The sequence below is a fragment of the Nymphalis io genome, chromosome 6 (assembly GCF_905147045.1).
Source record: "Nymphalis io chromosome 6, ilAglIoxx1.1, whole genome shotgun sequence".
NCBI classification, from domain to species: domain Eukaryota; kingdom Metazoa; phylum Arthropoda; class Insecta; order Lepidoptera; family Nymphalidae; genus Nymphalis; species Nymphalis io.
The window spans coordinates 8622225-8643989 of record NC_065893.1 but is presented as its reverse complement, the minus strand read 5'-3'; the positions used below and the strand labels follow the sequence as shown (position 1 = coordinate 8643989).

General features: G+C 32.4%; 3 protein-coding genes across 9 annotated transcripts in view; 1 reads left to right on the top strand and 2 right to left on the bottom strand.

Moving 5' to 3' along the window:
- The first annotated feature begins 491 nt into the window (after nucleotides 1-491).
- Nucleotides 492-7001, top strand: LOC126769005 (acidic leucine-rich nuclear phosphoprotein 32 family member A). Of its 3 annotated transcripts, none has more exons than XM_050487538.1 (7): nucleotides 492-689; nucleotides 2162-2538; nucleotides 2646-2737; nucleotides 2975-3112; nucleotides 3512-3562; nucleotides 4533-4658; nucleotides 5259-7001. In XM_050487538.1, the coding sequence occupies exons 1-7, from the start codon at nucleotides 642-644 to the stop codon at nucleotides 5330-5332; spliced, it is 906 nt and encodes a 301-aa protein (XP_050343495.1). In that variant the 5' UTR covers nucleotides 492-641; the 3' UTR covers nucleotides 5333-7001. The 3 variants fall into 3 exon arrangements, with proteins under 3 accessions (XP_050343495.1, XP_050343497.1, XP_050343496.1); XM_050487539.1 differs by lacking the exon at nucleotides 492-689 and adding an exon at nucleotides 1582-1814; XM_050487540.1 differs by lacking the exon at nucleotides 2975-3112.
- Nucleotides 7002-7127: 126 nt separating this feature from the next.
- On the bottom strand, nucleotides 7128-17220 carry LOC126768927 (origin recognition complex subunit 2). 2 transcript variants are annotated; one of them, XM_050487391.1, is made up of 8 exons: nucleotides 17074-17220; nucleotides 16699-16866; nucleotides 15919-16116; nucleotides 13203-13288; nucleotides 10569-10736; nucleotides 9864-10398; nucleotides 8935-9168; nucleotides 7128-8151 (listed from the first exon to the last, which is right to left on the bottom strand). In XM_050487391.1, exons 1-8 carry the CDS (start codon nucleotides 17093-17095, stop codon nucleotides 7946-7948), a joined length of 1617 nt encoding a protein of 538 aa, XP_050343348.1. In that variant the 5' UTR covers nucleotides 17096-17220; the 3' UTR covers nucleotides 7128-7945. The 2 variants fall into 2 exon arrangements, with proteins under 2 accessions (XP_050343348.1, XP_050343347.1); XM_050487390.1 differs by having other exon boundaries at nucleotides 7129-8151; nucleotides 10569-10734; nucleotides 13198-13288.
- A 1644-nt stretch (nucleotides 17221-18864) lies between these two features.
- Nucleotides 18865-21765, bottom strand: part of LOC126768966 (protein roadkill) — a 43437-nt gene continuing 40536 nt past the window's right edge. For all 4 annotated transcript variants that reach the window (XM_050487468.1, XM_050487469.1, XM_050487466.1 and 1 more), the window contains one exon: nucleotides 18865-21269. In XM_050487468.1, the coding sequence (XP_050343425.1) occupies nucleotides 21116-21269 (154 nt within the window). In that variant the 3' untranslated portion in view covers nucleotides 18865-21115. The remainder of the gene's footprint in view (nucleotides 21270-21765) is intronic.

The following is a 21765-nucleotide window of genomic DNA, read 5'->3' as shown; positions in this document are numbered from 1 at the left end:
TATTTTAATTTTCCTTGCAAAATCAAAAAAATAATTAATAAATTAATTTCGATTTAAACGTATAAAGCGGAGTTAACAAATAGAATAGAAAAATAAATTTATATCTAAAATAATTAAAAGTAACAATATATCGAAACTTATCGAATAAACTTTACTGAATTTATAATATATAATCATGTTACATTACATTACATTAAATTTCAATAAAAATATCATAAAAAACTACATTACTAAAAACTATATTTTGATTCTTTAGAAATGCCGCCTATTTTAGTAGGACAGTAAGTTATAATAAGTAAGACACAAAGACAATTTATTTCATTAATACTACTTATCATCCAAGATGTTATTTAATCCGTTTATTAATATACATTACAATTTATTATAACATTGATACAATATTTTAATATCTTAATGCAAGTTTTAATGAGAATTAATAAAACGAACCGCTAAACGACAACGTAGCATCCGGTTGCTTGAATTGACCGCTAGGAGGCGTCTGTACTATAACGTCAGTCGTGTGTAATGTGTATCTATAGTTTCCTTCTGTTTTGAAACCCAAGCAAGCTAAGTGATTTAGTTCCTTGAGCAATTAAAAAGGTTTTAAGGAGATTAAAGTGTGAATCCTCAATTTCAAGAAGATGGAAAAAAGGATTGTTTTGGAACTAAGAGGAAGAAATCCCTCACAGGTACATTATTTGACTTCTTCGTTATATTGGAATGTTTTGTCGATACGTATTTCCTGGGATAATCATTGTTTCTAGACTATTAAATTTATAATAATTATCAGTAAGTCGTGAACATTAACACATCAGATTGGAATGCCGCTAACCAACTACATAAATGTAGTTTTAAGATGTGGCGTTATTGTTTATAGCAGTCGCAATTACCGAATGTTACATCCATACATATCCACGTTTTTACTTACAAACAGAAATAATACTAGTTTATTTATTCCTAAACCTTAATGTAATCAACATTCAAGGTTTTCATATAACAGAAACAATACTTTTTCTCATAATTTCATATTTGAGGTTAAGTGTTAAAATTACATTATCACATATAAAATGTAACTTTCGATAGAAATACAACTTCAAGGAGTTCCGAAGTCGTATTTTGATATGTTTTAACTATTTTTAGAAAATATTCTTTGCATTTAAGCTAAGCCGCTATCACCGTATTTATAAGTATAATATATATTGGTGTCTTGAAATTCATCTATAACATTTTATATTCATGGTAAATGCCCAAATAGCAATGTTATTTTATAATTTCATATTTTGAATGAATACTACTTTGTAATAAAATAGATTTAATTGTTTATGCATTATTAATATCAAATGTAAACTATGCTAGACGTAATTTCGCGCCCTTTCACCCAATCTAGTTTTTTTAGATGAACTTAATAAAAAATGTACTAATAAACAATTTTAGAAAAAAACAATGGGTCTGACTTTACCAAAAAGTTTTCTAATTATTAAGTTATTGCAATTGTATTCTATTGACGCACGCCTTACCAAAACAGCGGCCATTTTTATTGCGTCGCGATGATTCGTGTCATCCGCCATTGCAAGACGAAAACTAACATTCCATTTTCGGATTAAAAACACGATGATATATATAGACTCTACATACGATTTCATTTTATGTGTTCCTTTATTTTTAACTGAAGATATTCGTAAAATAAACACTATTGTATTTTCAAACTACGTTTTTCGGACCCATTGACAACTTGCAAGTTGCACCATTTTGACGTTTGCTTAACCTGACTTTCGAAATTCTACAGAAGGAGCCAAATGCAAGACTTATTTCTCGTAAAATTCTTATTTAATTACTGTGTACATTTGAATAAACTTAAAAAAATAAAAAGTGTTTTTAATTCGTCTTGTGTTTATTTTGATAAGTTATCAAAGCAAATTTTTATCATAACCTAATTAAATATAAGTAGAACTGCCACCATTTTCTCTTGTATGCCTATATTAGAGTATAAAGGCCCTCAATAATAGTTTTACTCATATATCTTCCTTGTACAGACAGCAATCAGTTGAATTTTTATTATATGTATAGATATTAAAAAATAACATTTCTAATATTTTGTAAGTTATTATTAATTACGTCTAATATTTATCAATAATATTTACAAATTTCTTTTCATTTTCAGATTAAAGAGCTTAATTTGGATAATTGTAGAAGCACCAATATAGTTGGTCTTTCAGATGAATACACCAATCTTGAAATTTTAAGTCTCAATAATGTTGGACTCACAACTCTTAAAGGATTCCCCACTTTGCCTAAACTACGAAAGCTAGAACTTTCAGACAACAGAATATCAAATGGACTAAACTTCCTAAATGGATGCAAGAAATTAACACACCTTAATTTGTCTGGAAATAAGATAAGAGATTTAGACACACTGAAACCTTTGCAAGAGTTTGAAAATTTGAGGAACTTAGATCTTTTCTATAATGATGTCACAAATATAGAAGATTACAAAATTAAAGTGTTTGCATTACACCCATCATTAAAATATTTGGATGGGTATGAATTGTTAATTTTACTTATTGTTTTTTATTTTAATTGAAACAATATAAAATAATTTTAACAAACTTCCTATAAACTTTAAAACACAAATTTTCACACTTCAGGTTTGATAAAGACGATAGAGAAGGGGAAGACAGTGATGCAGAAGAAGAAGATGGAGAAGAAATGAATGGAAACAATGATAGTGATGAGGAAGGTGAGAAACTTAATCATATTTTTTATATACTTATACAACAAATAGTAAGTATTTGAACCCATATTTTTATTGCTTTATAATTATTATCATACAAATGACCAAACTGACCGATATAATCAATTCAAATAATGTAAATATTTAACTTCTCCCTTTTATTATAATAATCCTTTCATAATTGCTTACTACTTATTGATGAGTATGCAAATAAAAATATAAAATCAAGTAAATGACTTACAGATTTGGACATAAACTTGGGTCCTCTAGTGATTGATGATGAAAGTTTATCAGAGAGGTTGCCTGAGGAGTTGCCTAGTCTTCTGGTCTCATTGTATACTGTTTATGGTCTCCTATTCCACATGGGTTATCTTTTAAGAAGTAAGCATCATGTTTATGTGTCCAGTGATGCTTATCATCCCGTGTGGTTACAGTTTGGTTATTGGAATTTTAATTGATATTTCCTTTAAACAAATAGCTTATGGCATTAAAGTTAGTTTAATAGTTATTTTATTGTTTATATATAATTTAATATGCTTTGTTGAGACATTTTATTTATAAAAAATAATGTGATATTCTAAATTTATAATGACTTTATGGTTATTTAATTCTTAATTTGAGTTGCCACAAAAATATCGCTGCTCTATTGCAAATAATGCAATTACATTGCTATATGATGCAAAACTTTCTATTTTAATATATTTATTTCAAAATATGGGTAATGTGCTGATGTATACATAACATAAAATACTATTTCGTTTTTTTTTGTTACATGATCAGACGTGGATGATGAGGATGTATCTCTTAGTGCAGTCTACAATGCAAATCTAGGTATTTTTTATTTTATTATATTTGTATCTACACAGACACATTGTCTGTGCATTTGGTGTAAGGCGCTCTACAAACCAAAGCCGCCGGCCTATGCCGCCAATATTATGTCGGCGGGCCAGTCGCTTCACTCATTGCACGTCCGAAATCTTTGTCTTTGCGTACGCAAGCTGTCGCCGGGCAACACGCGCGACCGAATGTTGTCAACATATAATATAATATACATATAAGCCGCCGGGTTGTGTCATCTTTGGTCTGTAGATCTCCTCCTTAAGATACACCATACAAACATCTTTAGTTTGTATTCATATTATTTTAATGTGCATGCATACTTTTATTAAAACGCAGCATTACAATCTAAATTTTAGGATTAAATATTGATGAAAAAATGGTCTTCATACCATTGAAATTATGTATTAAGAGATAACTTTTAATGTTAATATTTGATACGTAACCTGACTTTGTAAGGGTCAAATTAAAACACAAAAATTATTAAAAGAACTTATTGTTTATGATGTTTAAGCTGGTGGTTATAAAATAAACAAATGATTTTTTTATGCAACATTTTTTTATAAAAGTGATCACTACAAAATAGCTATATAGCTAGCAAAATAGCTATGGCACTAAAATTAAGACTTAAATAAATTCATTGCGAGTTTAGTTAAGTCTTAATTTTGCTTGCAAAAGTTTCACCTTTGTTAACAGTCGTAAATTCACTAATTATAAAGTAATTATTCCAAAAAATCGTAATATATTTTTAATAAAATTATCTTATATTAAATATTTCAATTTTTGATGGCAATGATTGAGTAATTTTAATGCTGATATTTGGAACAAGTTTACCAACAAATAGAATAAGAAAAAATACCATCAATAGGATTTTGTTTGTTTCTCTCTGTTTATGCCTACTGGAAAACTTCAGAAAGTACTTTTTTGATTTGTACAATGAACATTACATTTAATTGTTTAACAGAGGAAGAGAGCTCTGCAAGCTCGCTATATGTTGGCAGCGACGTGGAGGAGGAGGAAGAGGACGACGACGATGAGGATGGCGACAACGACGCCGACGCAGACGGAGACCACAACTCGAAGGCCCAAGGTAAGCAGAACAACGGCTTGTCGTTATCACATTTAGTAGGCGCAATGTGTAAATTGCATAACCAAAGAATTAGCAGATTTTATGGGCACTTACTTCCTTGAGAAGGTAATAAAATTTTGCTTTACTAAAAAATACAATAAACGATTAAAACCAAAACTGTAACTATATATTGTATTAATATATACTGGATTTAGGGCCCAGAATGTCTTGGGTCTTAAAATCCTTTTTCCAGATTTAAGTCTCGTGACCTGTGGCTTTCATATCAAGACTCGAAACTTGCTTCATACTTGTCAAAATCGTATCATGACGATGTTATTTACAAAGGGGCATAATGATATTCATTTTATCAGTTTTTTTCCCCTATTATATCACTATTGATACAGAAATAATTAATTGATGGTTTATGGCAAAAAAATAAAAACAGAAGCAACCCCAATTTTTTTTAATAGTACCAACTATGACATCACGAAATCAATTTACAATGTTAGTAATTTTATTAGGAATGTCATTATGAAATTTATTAAATTGAAATTGAAGAAAAACACAAACAAATAAAAAAATGTTCATAGAAAGTAACTAAGAATTTAAATATCCCTTTAGATGGAGAGGACAACACCCATGAAGAGAGCACTCGAGGTAAAAAGCGAAAACATGAAGATGAAGACGAAAATTGAAAGTTGCCTTAAGCGCAGTTATCTTACTAGTTTGTAAGTGTACAGCACTCTGAAGCATCGGACAATAAACCTGATCCTCGTTACGGTGTACTGAAATCATCCCATGAGCAAGTCATAACATATTAGATGGAAGCTACCAGTAAGGTGTATCAGACTGCTCAGTGTCTATAACTGTAAAAGGATCCATTGGGCAACAAGAACAATTAAAATTAAATCTTCATCTTCATCATGGAATGGTGGTATCTTTTGTGTGAAATCTGTAGTTTGTTGTCCGAAAGTTGATAATTCAATTAAATTGTTTATGTAATAACTATTTTTTATTCTATTGACATGCTTATTTTAGTCTAATCATTGAAATGCAAGTGCATGATTTTAGATATAAATTAGCTCTCGGGAAATCTTAAATACAATGTAATTGATTAGCTATAAGTGATAGAATGTTAATAAAACTTGCGAGACAGTTAACATACCTTTGTAATTCTGTTTTCAATTCTGATGTAAGGTGTTCCGCCTGATTGTTGATATGACCAACTATTAGACTGGTTGAAACATATTTAAAAGTTATAAATCCAATTGCATTGGTAATTTATTTACATACTTACCTACAAACCCTGTTTATTAAAACATGATATCTATAAACATTGTTTAGTTCTACTTGTAACAGTTGTCTTTCATAATTTAATGCAGTATTTAATAGAGTTCACTGTCAGTGTTATGTGATCCAAAACATTAATACAATAAATATAGTCAATTGCTTCATACATAGCTGCTAAATCATGTTTTGTACATTTATATGAACAAAAATGTATTTGCGCTTCTACATACTAATTGAAACACGCGTATGTCAAAAAAAAACATGAGATGTGATGAAATTATACTTTATAAATCTAAGGGACGTTTGTAAATGAAGAACATAGGTCAGATAATATTGTAATATCATTAAACATCTCAAAAACTTGTGGCAGAGTGCGTTAAAAATAGAAAAAAGATATTGTTGTCGTTTTCAAATTTTTATATGAAAAATATATATTACATTTGAAAATTATAAAGCAAATTTTTATAAGAATGTTATTGATCAAAGTTGTTTTATATTTACACATTACATAAAAATTCAAAAATTCGCAAGCCATATACAAAAATATATATATGCACATATGAGTTTTAATTTGAAAATAGAATACATTTGGTAACATTATTAATTACTCTCTGTTTTTTTTAATTTATTTTCCTGTTATTCCTTAATTACAACCCACTTTTAAAAACTTATGGCGCAATCTGCCGTGTGTTTTTGTGTATAATAAATATATTAGATACTATGTCTGATGCTTGTCGGTTTACCCCTTAAATTTATAGGAATAAATATGTAAAACAATTTGATTAAATTAGATGAAATTCTTTGATATCTGACGATTTCAGAGAATATTTTTCTACAATCTTTTTAAATTTTAAAAGAGCAATTTATGCACTAAGTATATCAATGATAATTTATGAAATGTTTGGTTGATACATCATGGTGAATGAGCCAGATATGTTGAAGAGAATTTTAGTTAATAATTTTATTGTATTATGTAAGTCATTAAGTTTAAGTAATTTACAACTTGGCCTGTTGATATATATTATAATCCTATTAAGACTTTATTTCTGGGATTGTAAAATAAAAACTACATACAAAGAACTCCTTTTATTGTTTAACATTCCTTGACGATCTAATAGTGAATAAATAGTTGAATGTATTGTTAATCATTAGCAGATTCAAATTATATAATCATTGTAATATATACAATTTACATAAATAGTAATTAATGTTTTAAGTAATTATATCCCATGCTGATTTTAATAATACACTATAATACTAACAAACAGTGCTTATATATTATTAATGACATAAACATCTCAGTCTCTTAGGCAGTCGAATATTAATTTTAATCAGTAGTTGTTACACTTATTTTTTGACTTAACTCAGAATCTAATAATTGAAATTCATAACTACGTACCATGTTATTTCACTTTGATTTTCATGTAAACTAGAGTTAATAAACTACTTCTCTTATGATAATAAAATATTCTTAGTGAATGAAACATGAGATTGTGTAACACATTTTTGGACTTTTTGAAAAGTAGAAGTCTTGAATATTTGTAAAAAATATAATATGTACGATGTACTTGCAAATTATCGTCGTGCCTGCGACATAAGCGGTTTTTCGCCATTCTAATATTAATTTAAAAATCGAGTTATGGCTCATTTCTGATTCGGAAATATATACTTTTTTAAATTTTTAAACTAGTAGTAAAAACACGACAACTGTCGAAATACGAAGATTACGGAAAGTCATTAATAAAATAGTATTGCTCTTTTTAAGTTTACTAGTTTTTTTGTATATAAAGAAGATACTCCGTTCCTAAAAACATACTTTATACATCATCTACTGTTACTTTTATAGAAAAATATCAAAATAAAAAGAGTAAAACCTATAAAAAATATTTTTCTAGTTGGTTTCTAAATATTAGGATTTTTTCTCAATCAAAAACATAAACTCTGTTGTTAACATAAACATGCGATGACAAAAAAACACATTCATTACAAAAAAAAACCATTATAAACTAAATACATTATCACTGTATTATACTTTGTTGATCCAAAAATTGCTGTAGTAAAGAACTTTCTATGGGTATGACAAGGTTCTCACTACCGTCGTAGGTCCTTTTAATTTTAACTAATTTATGGTCTAAGAACTCTGTAAGTTGAGCTCTTAGAGCAAGATCTGAGCTTACCAGGAACTGCTCACGAGCTTTTGAATACAAATCCTTGAAGGGCAGACCTGAAAACGTTTTAAAATTATTTAAATAAATTACCTTGAAGAATCGTACAATGATGAATATAGTTTGATTGATTTTTTGTTATAACGTTAAGTAGATTAGAGATATTTCAAAAAAATCATAGAACGTTAAAATACGTAAGACTAGCTGAAACATCTAATATATTTTTAGGAGCACTGTGCGGGCGGATGGATCGCTAGACTCATTATAACGATATTAATTATATTATAAAATTTTGCATATACCATTACCTAAGAAATATCAACGAAAAAGTATTAGAAAGTGGAATTATATTTGTGCATACACTTGCGCGATATATGTCTTACGCAGTTGGCGAGTCATGAGTCATCATGATGATGATGATGTCCTTTTGATCGATTTTGGTCACGGCGGCCAATCTCAAGAGAGATTAGCCAACTGCGCAGGACATATTATAATGCGCAAACATAGGTACACTCAATTCCCTCATTATCACAATCCGATGGGATGGAAAACGACACTACCGTACAGTTCAGGTGCAGTACCAACAGCTTTACGACTTTCCAAAGCACGAGAGAGATATTACTGAGAATCTTCGATAGAAAAATCTATTTTTTTATGGTTTGAACCCAGGATATAAATCTTTATATCCAGCCACTAGGCCAACGATGCAGTTAGTGGTGGCGAGTCTTGAATATGCGGCCGGAATCATTATCATCAGTTTTAGCGTAATGTTGCCTACATTATGACACTTATCTAGTTAAGATTGTATATATTTATAAATACATAACAAAATGATACAACACCTTGATAGTGGACTTGTTTTTGATTTTCAAGCTGGTTCTGGATAATGATTTGGAATATTCCCTTCGCATTCGACGTCAACGACTGGACCACGCTCTTGAGCGACGACAGCTGCAGCGCGCCGCTGCGCTGCGTCATGAGCGAGTTCTCGAACGACGTCTCCTCCACGTACGGCAAAAATGTCGTCACGTCCCACCAGGTGAAATTAAACTTGCTGAGTTTTGAATGGTCCCATACTGAAACATTTCAATTTGGGAGATTTAAACGATTTTATTGATTGTGTTTAGTTTCGAAAGCATTCGCACTTTTTATTATTTTGCCCGATGTTGATGACACGAGTTGCTCGTGTCGAAACTAAATCACTAACTTCCAAGCTCAAATATTACGGCTTCGTTTCAAGGCTTAAAAAAGGAAATGTGTACATTTCCGCGTACGTCGAGGCGATGAACGTGTAATGGTCGGGCGATGTCACTGTGTCCGAATCTATAGATTAATAATCATTAATCACCGAATATGATTACTTTTTTTTATAATCGTAATTGATTACATTGTAACCGTTCAACATTAGTCTGATAAAATTATGCTCAAGTCTTATAATAACCATTATCGCATGTGTTAGCAATTCGTTCTATTTTTTGACCATGTTAATGTTATGTCCAGCATTTCTCAATAAATAACGTATGCTAAATTATTTTTATTGAATATTTGCCATTACTAAACTAATATTATATTAGGAATGCGAATGTAAGTTTGTTTGTTTTCGATTTCGAAGATTCCACTTCTTAACTGCTGAACCAATCATAGTGAAATTATGCGTACACGTTGCCAGGGCTACTGAAAAGCCCCTCCTATTCAGACGCGGGAGGAAACTATTGAAATAATATTTTGAGTGCTTACGGTTGATTTAGTACTAATATATATTTTAACTTACGCAGTGGCGCATTGATATGGTCGATCGTCGCAATCAAATGAACATTCTTCAACTGCGCTAAGCTTGCCAAGACGGACTGCGCCTTAGAATTCCTTAGCATGCTACCATCAATGTTATGAACTATAAGGAATAAGTCAACACCTAACTCGTCCAACTGGGCTTCTATCAAACTCACAACGTCTCCAACATTGGACGGCACGTGCGTGTTCTCGAGGAAGTCGATAACGACTGTCTCTAAAATGTTCTTAATGGTGAGACTGGGAAAGAAACCGTTCACGACTATACACGGCGTATCTTGAAGTTTCTCTGATTGAAACCGTTGTAGTACTACACGTTTCGATCCGATTCCATACAGAATTATATTGAAATTTTCACTTAAAACGTAGAGCCACCTGTCAAACAGCTGGTCGTAGGTTTGCACGAGATCGCCAACTTTATCTCGATGTAATTCAGACATATAAGCTGCTACCTCTTTCATGTTTTCATTGATATTCATCATCTTTAGTCTAGCTAATGTATGATCTGACGTTGTAATCTAAAAACAAATAATTATGGTATAATATATACGATGCGCTTAATCTTGCCAAGAATAAAAAAAAAATTTTAACGAATGGGTGAATAAATAGCTCATCTAACAGTAAGTCGTCTGTACCTATTATTGGAGTGTTTTTAAGATACTTTGGTAACACTTGAATGAACACTTACTTTTTTACTAGAATTCATCATAAAATAGTTGTCGGGAGTAACAAAATACTCAGTATCCTTCGGCTTTGTTCTGCTATTTCTGTTTTTTGTAATTTGAACATTGTTTTTTTTGTTGTTCGTATCTTCTTCTTCAACGTCGGAATCTGTACCGGAAGATGAAGAAGCACTCTGCATAAAAAAGTCATTTAACATTTTAAAATAATTGTCATACATCAATTTAAGAGACATGCAATCTAGATAGAATTGCTTGCCTACTGGCAAAGTTGTAACAAAAAAATTAATTCTCTATTTGAGATCTAAATAAAACTGCCACGACAACATATTATACTTTTTTAAATTATAATTTATTTAAATTATGTTATATACATAAAGTCTTAGATATGTAAAGGTATTTTCATTATTTAAAATATAAAATTAGCCTAAGATTGACTGCCCGGTAGAGAATGCATTAAATCTATCTTCTAGAGCAACTGTAAAGTCTATTCCAATAGGAATTGGAAAGAAGGTAAATAAAACAACTTTAGCCTTGAATCGACATGACATTTGAGTTTAACTAGTAAAGAGGAAAATACTGAATGGGTGGGTTAATGAATAAACGATAAAGTAAGGAATTATATATTTCATTGTTTTTATACGTAATTTTATATTAATTTTAATAGATCTAATTCTGTTTTTGGGCTCTCAACGCAAAGTTCTTATTTTACCTTATAATGAAAATCACTATCAACTTTAAATAAACAATATTGAAATATATTATTTAGCTTTTTTTGAAATACATATAATTAAAAATAACAACTTATTCTGAGTTTTAAATTGAAATAATAATGTTCAATCAGCTTAGTCCGTGTTGAAGACAAAAAAATTCAAAAGCAAGAAATATTAAATAGAAAATCGGTTTCAATCACAGCCCTAAATGGGCCACAACAAAGCCAGGTCGTAATAGATATATTTTGATAATTCCGAATTATCACCCATACACATACGAAAGATCAGAGACGAATGTCTTACTCTTGTATTATTTTCAAAAATACCTCACAAGGGATCCACCTGACCTCGTTTTAAAGCGGCGCTGTCTGTTTCATTAAGTAGAATGAGTTATGATTAACGTATTGATGCAAATTATTAAAAATATCTCGTCGTATATTAAATTTGTTAAATCACCGAGATTTCATCGATGCATTTGTTCTATTAACAATTTCTTAATGTCGTTATTTATTTTGTGTAGTTTTTTTAATGTCATTCAAACCATTTATTTTTATCAATTTAATCAAGAACTAATAAAGAGACATACAATGTAATTAACATAAAACATTGCAACAAAAATAACCCACCCACCCACAAAAAAGGTAAATGAAAAGCAAAAACCTTTAATCTTAAACTAATATCCTAAACTTATGTAAGTAACAAATTTTGAGTCTGCGTCAGACCAACTTATTTATGATCATTATGCAAATATACATTATAAATGATCGAGGATTGCCGAACGGTCATCAAACAACATAAAAATACAATATAATTCAATACAGATAATATATGTGCTGCTATTTACAAAATTTAAGTTCTAATAAGATATATTTCTCTGATATTGATGACCTATGTAGGTCAATAATGTTTTCAATATAAAAATACAATAGAATTATATGGCAGTGAAGTAGTTTTCCTAATTATTGACAGTTTAAAAGAACCACTCCGAGTTAATTAAATCGTTGTATAAGTTCTTACGGTAACAGCCTGTCCCACTGCTGGGCTAAGGCCTTTCCCTTTTGAGGAGAAGGTTTGGAGCTTATTCCACCACGCAGCTCCAATGCGGGTTGGTAGAATACACATGTGGCAGAATTTCAATGAAATTAGGCTCATGCAGGTATCCTGACGATGTTTTCCTTCACCGTCAAGCACAAGATGAATTATAAATACAAAATTAAGCACATGAAAATTCAGTGGAGCTTGCCCGGGTTTGAACTCACGATCATTGGTTAAGATTCACGCGTTCTAACCACTAGGCCATCTCAGCTTTTTTATAAGTTATATAGCCTATTCCAACCACAGGAGGAGTAAACACAAATAAATAACTTTGATATTAATTTGACTAGATATAATTGATCTTGAATAATATATGTTATGTATCACCTTCTCCTCAAAAAGAGGAGAGGAGGCCTTTAGCCCAGCAGTGGGACTTTCACAGGCTGTTACGGATTTACGGATGTATCACTTATCGATTCGCAAAAAAAATTGCGTTTTGAACGTTAGCGAAGCTGTTATATAAAGTGGATATCAGTAGTTATGTGGAAATTGGAATACTGTTATTATGTAGAATAAAATTGAAGCGGCTATCTGTACTATTAGCGATAGGACTATTTGCGATTTACCAAAACTAAAACAATATGTTTTTGTCCGACAGTTTGTTTCTAATTGTTGTTAAACTTTAATGGTTTAATTGTTTTAAAGTGGTTGTTGTAATCTTCAAAACGGCTAAAAGTTACAAATGCAAATAGCTATATTCACTTTAAAAAAGACAGTTATTTTAAAATCGCAGATAGTTATAGATACACGGATAGATATATATTTTATTTATTTGTATAGATAAAAATCGTATAAATAATTTATAATGTGTTTAATTCAAATAAATAACAATACCTCATCACTCTTGTCTGGTACAAAATCACTGCTACTCCCAGAGAAATCACTGTCCGAACTGTTACTGTGCACTGCTTGAATTATTTCTGAAAAACGAAATACATTTATAACAATTAAAAAAAACTTATCTCTGACTATTTAAATACAGACTAACTAAGAAATAAATAATAAAAATGCATATTTGTAAAAGAACTACTAAGATTCAAAATATTTTTATTGATATTACGAACCGAAAGTCTGATGCAAGTCTGAATAAGAATCTATATATATATATATATATATATATATATATTTAAGTCGTGTGTTTGTTTAGGTCATCAATGCACCACCAACTATGGAAACTAATGATCCTTTGTCTAGTTATACTGGTTTACTCACCCTACAAACACAAACACACAAATACCACAATTTTTCTAAAATATATAATAAATATATGTGTGTGGAGACTAGCAAATGTGTGTGTAATGAATCTTTAATTTTTTTTGAAAGCAACTGTAATATAACCGTAATTTTATCCGTGTAGTGACATAGAAAGAATACATTTTACTGCCCCTCTCGTTCCCATGGGTGTCGTAAGGGGCGACTAAGCGATAACTGAGCGACCATCTGCTCATCTGGTGGTAGGATGTTAAACATCCGCCTGGCTTGTTACCACCGTACGCATGGTGAAAAACTCGTGAAGTGGCTTGCAGCCGCGTTTCGAGGTCTGCCAGCGTACAGCCAGTGTCTGAGCGAGTATTGCCGCGATGGGTGTTGGTCCAATGGAGACGGCTGTTGAACCAATGCCGGGGGAAACTGTATTGACCTGCCGGACAGGGAGACCCGAAGAAACGGCTGTTCCGCTGGTCGCCCGTGGCATAGTACAGGGGCTCGAGCGTGCCTAACCAGCTCGCGAGGGTGCCCCACCAGGCCACACATAATCTCGGGGTGGACCGTCGTGTCGGTTAGTGCGGTCACCAACTTCGCTGGAACCCCACCTTCCACCGGAAGGTGGGGTCCCGGCGGCCACTTCCGGGGGTGTTCGGGGACCCTTCCGTCATTCGGGCGGGTCAGTGTATTTTTCCTTTTGGCAACCACTTGGGGAAACACGCCTCCACACTTTGCCCATCCCTATCGTGGCAATACGTTGCTCGCTTCATGTCTCTTTTCCATTTTTTTTCCCAAATGGTAGCGCAACAAAACAAAAATAACGGTCGTACAGCGGTGCACACCCCCACCATACCCTCGCTGTTTGAGGTCGAGTTCTCTAACATCCGTGGACTCCACGCTAACCTCAACGCTATCCACCACCATCTCGAGCCAGCACGGCCAGCAATGTTGTTTCTCACGGAGACACATATACTCCGTCCTGCCGATACCAGCTACCTTAATTATCCCGGCTACACACTTGAAGAATCCTTTAAAGCGAAAGCCGGAGTATGCTTGTTCGTCAGGACGGATGTTTGCTGTCACCGACTGCGCTGCTTGAAGGACCCCTCCTTCTCCATGTTGGTGGTACGTGTGGACCTGTTTCGTCAGAGTCGAGTTTCCCCTCTTCCCTCCCTCTGTGGTACTCCGCTGGTGATACAAAGCAAAATCGCCATGCTGGGGATTGACGTTCGCTGCGACCTTAGTCCAAGGGATTACATCGAGGCTGTTATAAAAACAGCTTCACAAAAAGTCGGAGTTCTGAACAAGGTGCGGCGTTTTTTCACGCAACAACTGTGCCTGCTGTACAAAACACAGGTACGGTCTTGCGTGGAATATTGCTCGCACCTTTGGGATGGCGTGCCGTACGCATTATTGTCGTTGTACAAACACCCTTGAACCTTTACAATTGCGTCGTGAGATAGCAGCACTGAGCGCTTTCTATCGACTGTATCACGGCGAGTGCTCTGAGGAATTATTCTGTCTAATTCCTACTTCCCCCTTCCTTCTTAAGTCCACGCGAGCTGGTTCTCGATGTCACCGCCTAACTGTGACATCAATTCCATCGCGAACAAAGAAATTTGGCAACTCCTTTCTTTGTCGCACTTCCAAAAAATGGAATTCCTTACCAGCTCACGTGTTCCCCTCCTCTTACAACCCGGGTTCCTTCAAACGAGGCGTGAAGAGGCATCTTGCGGGCCGGCAAGGCGAAGGCGGCTAGTGCAGAACGTTTTTCCCGTCTGTACTGGCCGTCGTCGCGTTTGGACTCTACTACCACTTACCATCAGGTGGAGTAGAGTCATTTGCCCTCCCGGCGAATAGGAAAAATAGTTATAATTGATCTTACTTAGTATCCGTGTATTGTTGCAAAACACAGTATTTAAATGTAATTAAAGTAGTAAGTAAATTTTCAAATTAGCCTATGTAATATAAACTAATCTGACAAAAAGTGATTATATTATCTTATTAACTGAAATATAAAACCACTGACACTGGTGTAATAAGATGATATATATAAATATATCTAATAACATTAACAGCCTGTTAATGTCCCACAACTGAGCTAAGGCCTCCCTTTTGAGGAGAAGGTTTGGAGCTTATTCCACCATACTGCTCCAATGCGGGTTGGTAGAATACACATGTGGCAGGATTTCAATGAAATTAGACACATGCAGGTTTCCTCACTATGTTTTCCTTCACCGTCAAGCATGAGATGAATTATAAACACAAATTAAGCACATAATAATATATCTAATTAGACAGCTGTAATTACTTTACAATATATATAATACTAATCATAATTACTAACTTTTCTTCATAATGTTCACCACATGTTTTGGAGTTGCCTCATTAACTTTATGTAGTAATTTTTTTCTTGGAGTTTTCATTGGTGAGTTTATAGTACTACTAACAGCTGCCTTTGCCTTATTATGAAGATCATTTTTCGTGTGACGGGATTTGAACTTAAAAATATCTTGTCCATCGACGTCATCATTGCCAAAGAGTGCTAGAATTAATTAAGGGAATTAACATTAAATCTTTTTTTTACAAAAATATCATAATTTACTGAATCTTTTCTAGTAAATTTTCTTAAATATTAGTGCTTTACTTAATATTATTATTAAAGTTAAAATGGATTTAAATAAATAGTGAAGCAAAAAAAAGCTAAACTATTATTATTTTTCATAGTTGTAACTTTTTAGTGACAGCTTATTTTTTTTGTTTTATAGTAAGTTACTTTCTTTTGATTATTAGTAAACATCTTAGTGGTAGATATTTAGACCACTTTTGGTCATTCTCCTTTGTTCAATGAATTAATATCAAATATTACATTTGTCTCAACATAAACACACTGTTATATATTATCAATATATATAAAAAAAAAACATTATTATTTATAACTACTATTACTATTAGTTATAACTCCTAAATGTACATATTAAGAGAAACAGGTTTACTTTCTTTTATTTTTTTATATAGTTGCGAATATTATATCTTCGATTTAATGACTTTCTGTACTACTAGATATATGTAACAGACAAGGTCTCTTTTAATAAAATTATCTTTTATTCAATTTAATATAAATCACCTTTAGGTTTTGGAGTACTATCTTGAAGATCGTCATCAGAACTTTCAACATATGTATAATTTTTTCTTTTTACTGGTGTCATATTTAAGAATTCATCATATTTCTTTGGTTTTGTCCTGTTTCTCGTAACTCTTCTTGGTGTATACTCAGGACTCACAAGAGTTTCATCTGTAAGGGAGTATATATTAGTTTTAGATGATAACTGTTCTTCTTCTGTTCTGTTCTAAGAATTACTTATTTAAAATATAATAACAAGTCTTTTATGCATTTTGTAGACATTAAGGTTTATTTCAAAAATTAAAATATTGTTTTACTCAATTATTGTTCATTAGAAAATTCTACTATATAAATACGTATATAAAATTAATAATCTACCGTTATCTTCAAGGTGATCCATTTTTTTAATAATTTATATTATTTGGGTGACTTCTAATTTTGGATTCACTGCTAAATTGTAAATTTCTAACTAAATAATTACAATTTTGTTTCTTTTTGTATAACCGCCAAAACTCATTTGTATATGACATTACCACAGATTAAAATAGTGTATACAAGGCATGCGTTCGATATATCAAAACGAATTAAAAATCCGATTTCAAACATAAATCGATTCGTATCGATTTCACAAATTAAAAATCCGATCCGAGGATATATATTACACAATTATCGACCTTACTGTTCAATATTTAAAGACTATATTTGCCTGAGCGCAAGCGAATTGGTGAGGCGAGGCGTTACCGAAATCGGATATCTTCAATCGGATTTTGAAATCGATTTGTAAATTTAAAATGGACATATATTATCGGATAAAAACCAAAAACGCTCATGTCTAGTGTATATACATCTCATTACACCGTAGACAGAGAAACAAATAGACGTATAAAATAGTTGTACTTACGCGTGAAAACACATGCTGACAATTTTCTTCTTGCTATCGCTTTAACATGAAATAATACGACAATGCACCATTGTCGTATTATTTCATATAACCTTCGATATTATATCAGGATTGTTTCTCGGCCTTTTCACTGGGTTAGAATTGTTTTCTAACATAAAAATAAGCGAAACTTGAACAAAAAACACAATGATCGCACCAATTGTCAAGTTTGTTTCGCTACTTGAGTAGCGAACACCAAAACTGGTTACGCGATAAGTACTATTTGTAAAACCATTTGTAACGTAATTTTCGTTCTCTTTCTTTTGTAAGTTAGAAGGAAATCGTCATTGCGTCTATTAGTTTCTCTGTCTACGAGAGTCACAGACATCAACCTTCACAGATTACAAGGTGATAGTGATTATGGCGAAGATGATGTGAATGAAGATAATGTAGTGTAATGAATGCAGAACATAATTAAAGTAAACTAAGCTAAAATATACTTTGCGATTTTCTTGATATGAACCAATTTCATAATACCTAATAGCATAATACTATACCTATCTCAATAAAAGCTGAGGTTTATGACATATTTTACATGTTAACGTAAAGAACTATCGCGTATCGACCTTACATTTCTAGTAATAATACCTATTTTTGTCCTCTATGCATGGATGTCTAGTTCTTCTAGAAAAGTTGTAACGAAAGATGGGCATAACATAAATATGTCATTTAAATTTTTGCTAATATACGCAGTTATATCAGAGTATTTTTCTTACGTTTAAAAGTGTGTTATATAATACTAATAATATTTTATATAAGGGTTATTATTATTTGCACTTGAATAACAACATGATTTTGATTTTCCTTACAACGACCAGCCAAAGTAGATAAAAACAGATAATGAAAATTGACTCTTCTTCCTTGCTTGTTTCTGTTGCGATTCGGTGACATTAAAGACATATACAAATAAAACAACTTTATTGGTGATATCACATCGTCGATTCTACATAACCCAGGTCAACCGGAGTTTTAACTACAGGCTGCATTCATTTAATCGCCTGCTGGATTAAATTATTAAGGAATTTGAATGTAGCGAATATTAATTGAACTCGTTTATAAATGCCGAATATTTGGTCTCGTACGAAAACTGGAAAAAGATATTGGGCAGTACTTGATGCATGTGTTTATTATGAATCTTCGTATAATTTTTTTCTCTCTCATCTCATAATTTATAAACAAATTTATTCTCACGTAAAATACAACTAAGTAAAATAAAAATAAAACAATAGTATTACATTATTTCATTTATTTGCTCAACTTATTGACAATTTCGAAAATCACAGTTAATATTTCTGACAATTGTTTTGTAACTATCATATTACGCGACAACAGCTGCCAGTATGTAAATGGGAAGTGGGTATAAAATGGTATTATAAATATTATTAATTTTATTGGCCACAGTATATTTATATTTATTTATATATTGTAGTTTTTCATTGAAATTGGTACATTTTCTTAAGAAAATTATAGAATAGGATATTTCATACGAAAACTGTGTAACTAAAACTTTAGTTTAATGTGAATTGACTTCAAATCAACAAAAAAAATTATAATAGAATGAGCATAAACAAAAAGTGATTGACTGACTTGAAAGACACAAAATACATAAAACGACACAAAACCAATGACTATATTTACTTAAAATAATTTTAAATAAAGCCAACTTGTCAATCTAAATTTAAAACATTTCTAACTTTAAATATACAGAAATTTTAATGAGAAAAATCACAATATGCCATTGGAATATCACCTATGTGTACTAAAAAAAAATCATGAATGGTGTCTCACAATGATACCACTTAAAATTTAGTACTTAGAAATATTGTAATGGTGGGATCATAGCTCATCTATATACAACACCAACAAATTCAATAGACTTATTACAATCACTCGAGTCACCTACAACATCTAAATTAATGTCACAGAGCTTTGTACAGGAAGCAATACACAGAGGCCGAAACATTGACTTTGGACTCAACATCGATAATGTTTGTACAAAACTATGTTACAGAATTTTATTAACATTTATTGCATTCAATTACCATACTACTTGAAGTAGATCAAAGTGCTACTTTAAACGTCTACCGATAAATTTCTGAAAGCATTTTTCGATTCAGTGAATCATTGAATACCAATTATTTTACTAGGCGAATATACTTTTTCCATTCTGTTAAATTTTTACCATCCAACATTTTCATCAATAAACAGAAAGATTTCATTTTAACAAAAAATATAACACCGCTGACATCTTTTTTTTTTTAAATATGAGGTCTATATTGAATACATTGCAATAATTTACATTAAACATAACCATATAATAATGTTCATAGAAACGACGTATATAAAATATACCTTCGAGTCTACATCGAAAACTACGTAAACGCGCAAAAAGCGTCCAGCATATTATCATAACATACACATTAAAAGTAATTATTAGCAGTACAGAAAGACCGCGAGAGACAAAAACGTTAGGATCGAATATCGTCTTGAGATCAATAATAGTAAACAAAGTGACGAATCCGTAGATTCACAACTAAACATACGAACACTTCCACCGGCCACTCACTCCCAATCTGATGTAAATATATTCTATATTCATTTTGCTCCACACACGAGGCCTAACGCTAGTATAAAAGTTGGCTGATTCAAAACTTTAAATACAAATACTTTAAGCCCTAATATGTTATGGCGGCACATATGTCACCCGAACCACTTCGAAGATAATATATACAAGTGTTCTATAAGTTATTCTAATCTGACGATTATATAACAAATATGTTGACAATACTCTTACAAACGGCACAATGTATGGAGAAGCCATTTCGTAGAGCAATTATTATTTTACATTGTATTTAATACTTTCACTTCCATGTATCCAAAAAAAGAATGGCATTAGATATCCTTTGGCATAGTAACTTCGTGGAAGGATCTACCCAAAATGGGATTGAATTTTAGTCACTAAATTCATTATAAAAAAAATCACTTATAGTATTGCTCTCTTCGCTATTTTATATTAAGTTTACATAAACGCCGCTCACGCTCGCACCCGTAACGGCCTGGCACCGGGGAGTGCCGATACGACGAATTCTTCACTCAGGGGGGCGTACATCTGTGTGTGCCAACGATAGACCGAAACTATCGCATGGTGTGGGAAAATGATTTATCGATCACCGTATCTTCCACGATATCGTATATCACACGGTAGGATATATTTTTCATAACGCCACGACTTTAAACAAGATGTAAACAAACCAAAACTATAAAAACGGCAACGAAACATATTGTCTTCACAAGTACGGAGTATTTATTATTTAGCAGTCCATATGTTACACTCGTCGCAGTATAAGAAAAACAATCGAACTCTTCGATCGTTTTATCGAACGAGTATCGTCGTTAGTTTAAATATCAGTCGTGACAACGAAACGGAGGTCCGCCGTGGTCGGTGCGGTCTTTGGTATGTGTGTGAGTTCGCGCGCAGAGCTAGGCCTGCTTGACGCGCTTGCGGGGCGGCCCGATGGGCGGGATCTGCTGCTGCTGCGTGGCCAGCGCACGGAACGCCTCCGCGATGAGGTGCGGGTGCGATGAGATCATGTTCTTCCAGCCCGCCGTGTCCATCACGTCCGTCGCGTGGCTCCTGAAACATTTTTATTGAAGTTCAGACATTAAGAAAGGTAACCTGTAGAAAATGTTAGTTCCTAAGTGTTCATTTTTCTACTATTAATTTCATTAAATTATATAAGTACATAACACATTGTTCGAATGTAATAAAATCTCTTTAAAGTGAAAGTATCGTTAATATAAAATGTTTGTTTCATCGCCCCGCAGAGACGAGTGGTCGCAGCGCGAACGGACTCGGTTGATAGGTGCGCTTAAAAATAAATATTATATAAGTTGGCTCTTTCAACACCTCCGAGTTTATCTCGAGTGAGTTTAGTTGTAGAAACCACTACACTACTACTAGTGTAGTAGTTTCTACGTAGGAGGCAACACGGCGTCAGTTTTCGAGTTATTGTTATCCGACAAAGTTGCGACGGGGCAGCGTCGTGGTATAAACTAAGAACCCCTTGGCCGAAGTATGCTATTTGACCGGCAGTGGCACATTCAAGAGCTGTTAATGTTAAAATGTGATG

What these genes read in the sequence shown, in the direction of transcription:
- LOC126769005 (XM_050487538.1), top strand. Translation starts at nt 642, where the DNA reads ATGGAAAAAAGGATTGTTTTGGAACTAAGAGGAAGAAATCCCTCACAG. An exon ending in CAATGATAGTGATGAGGAAG is followed by an intron (nt 2,738 to 2,974) that starts GTGAGAAACTTA and finishes AATGACTTACAG; the next exon opens with ATTTGGACATAAACTTGGGT. An exon ending in CATGGGTTATCTTTTAAGAA is followed by an intron (nt 3,113 to 3,511) that starts GTAAGCATCATG and finishes TTACATGATCAG; the next exon opens with ACGTGGATGATGAGGATGTA.
- LOC126768927 (XM_050487390.1), bottom strand. Translation starts at nt 17,095, where the DNA reads ATGGATCACCTTGAAGATAACG. An exon ending in GGTGAACATTATGAAGAAAA is followed by an intron (nt 13,289 to 15,918) that starts GTTAGTAATTAT and finishes TTCGTTTTTCAG; the next exon opens with AAATAATTCAAGCAGTGCAC. An exon ending in GACAAGAGTGATGAGGTATT is followed by an intron (nt 10,735 to 13,197) that starts GTTATTTATTTG and finishes TTTTATGCAGAG; the next exon opens with TGCTTCTTCATCTTCCGGTA.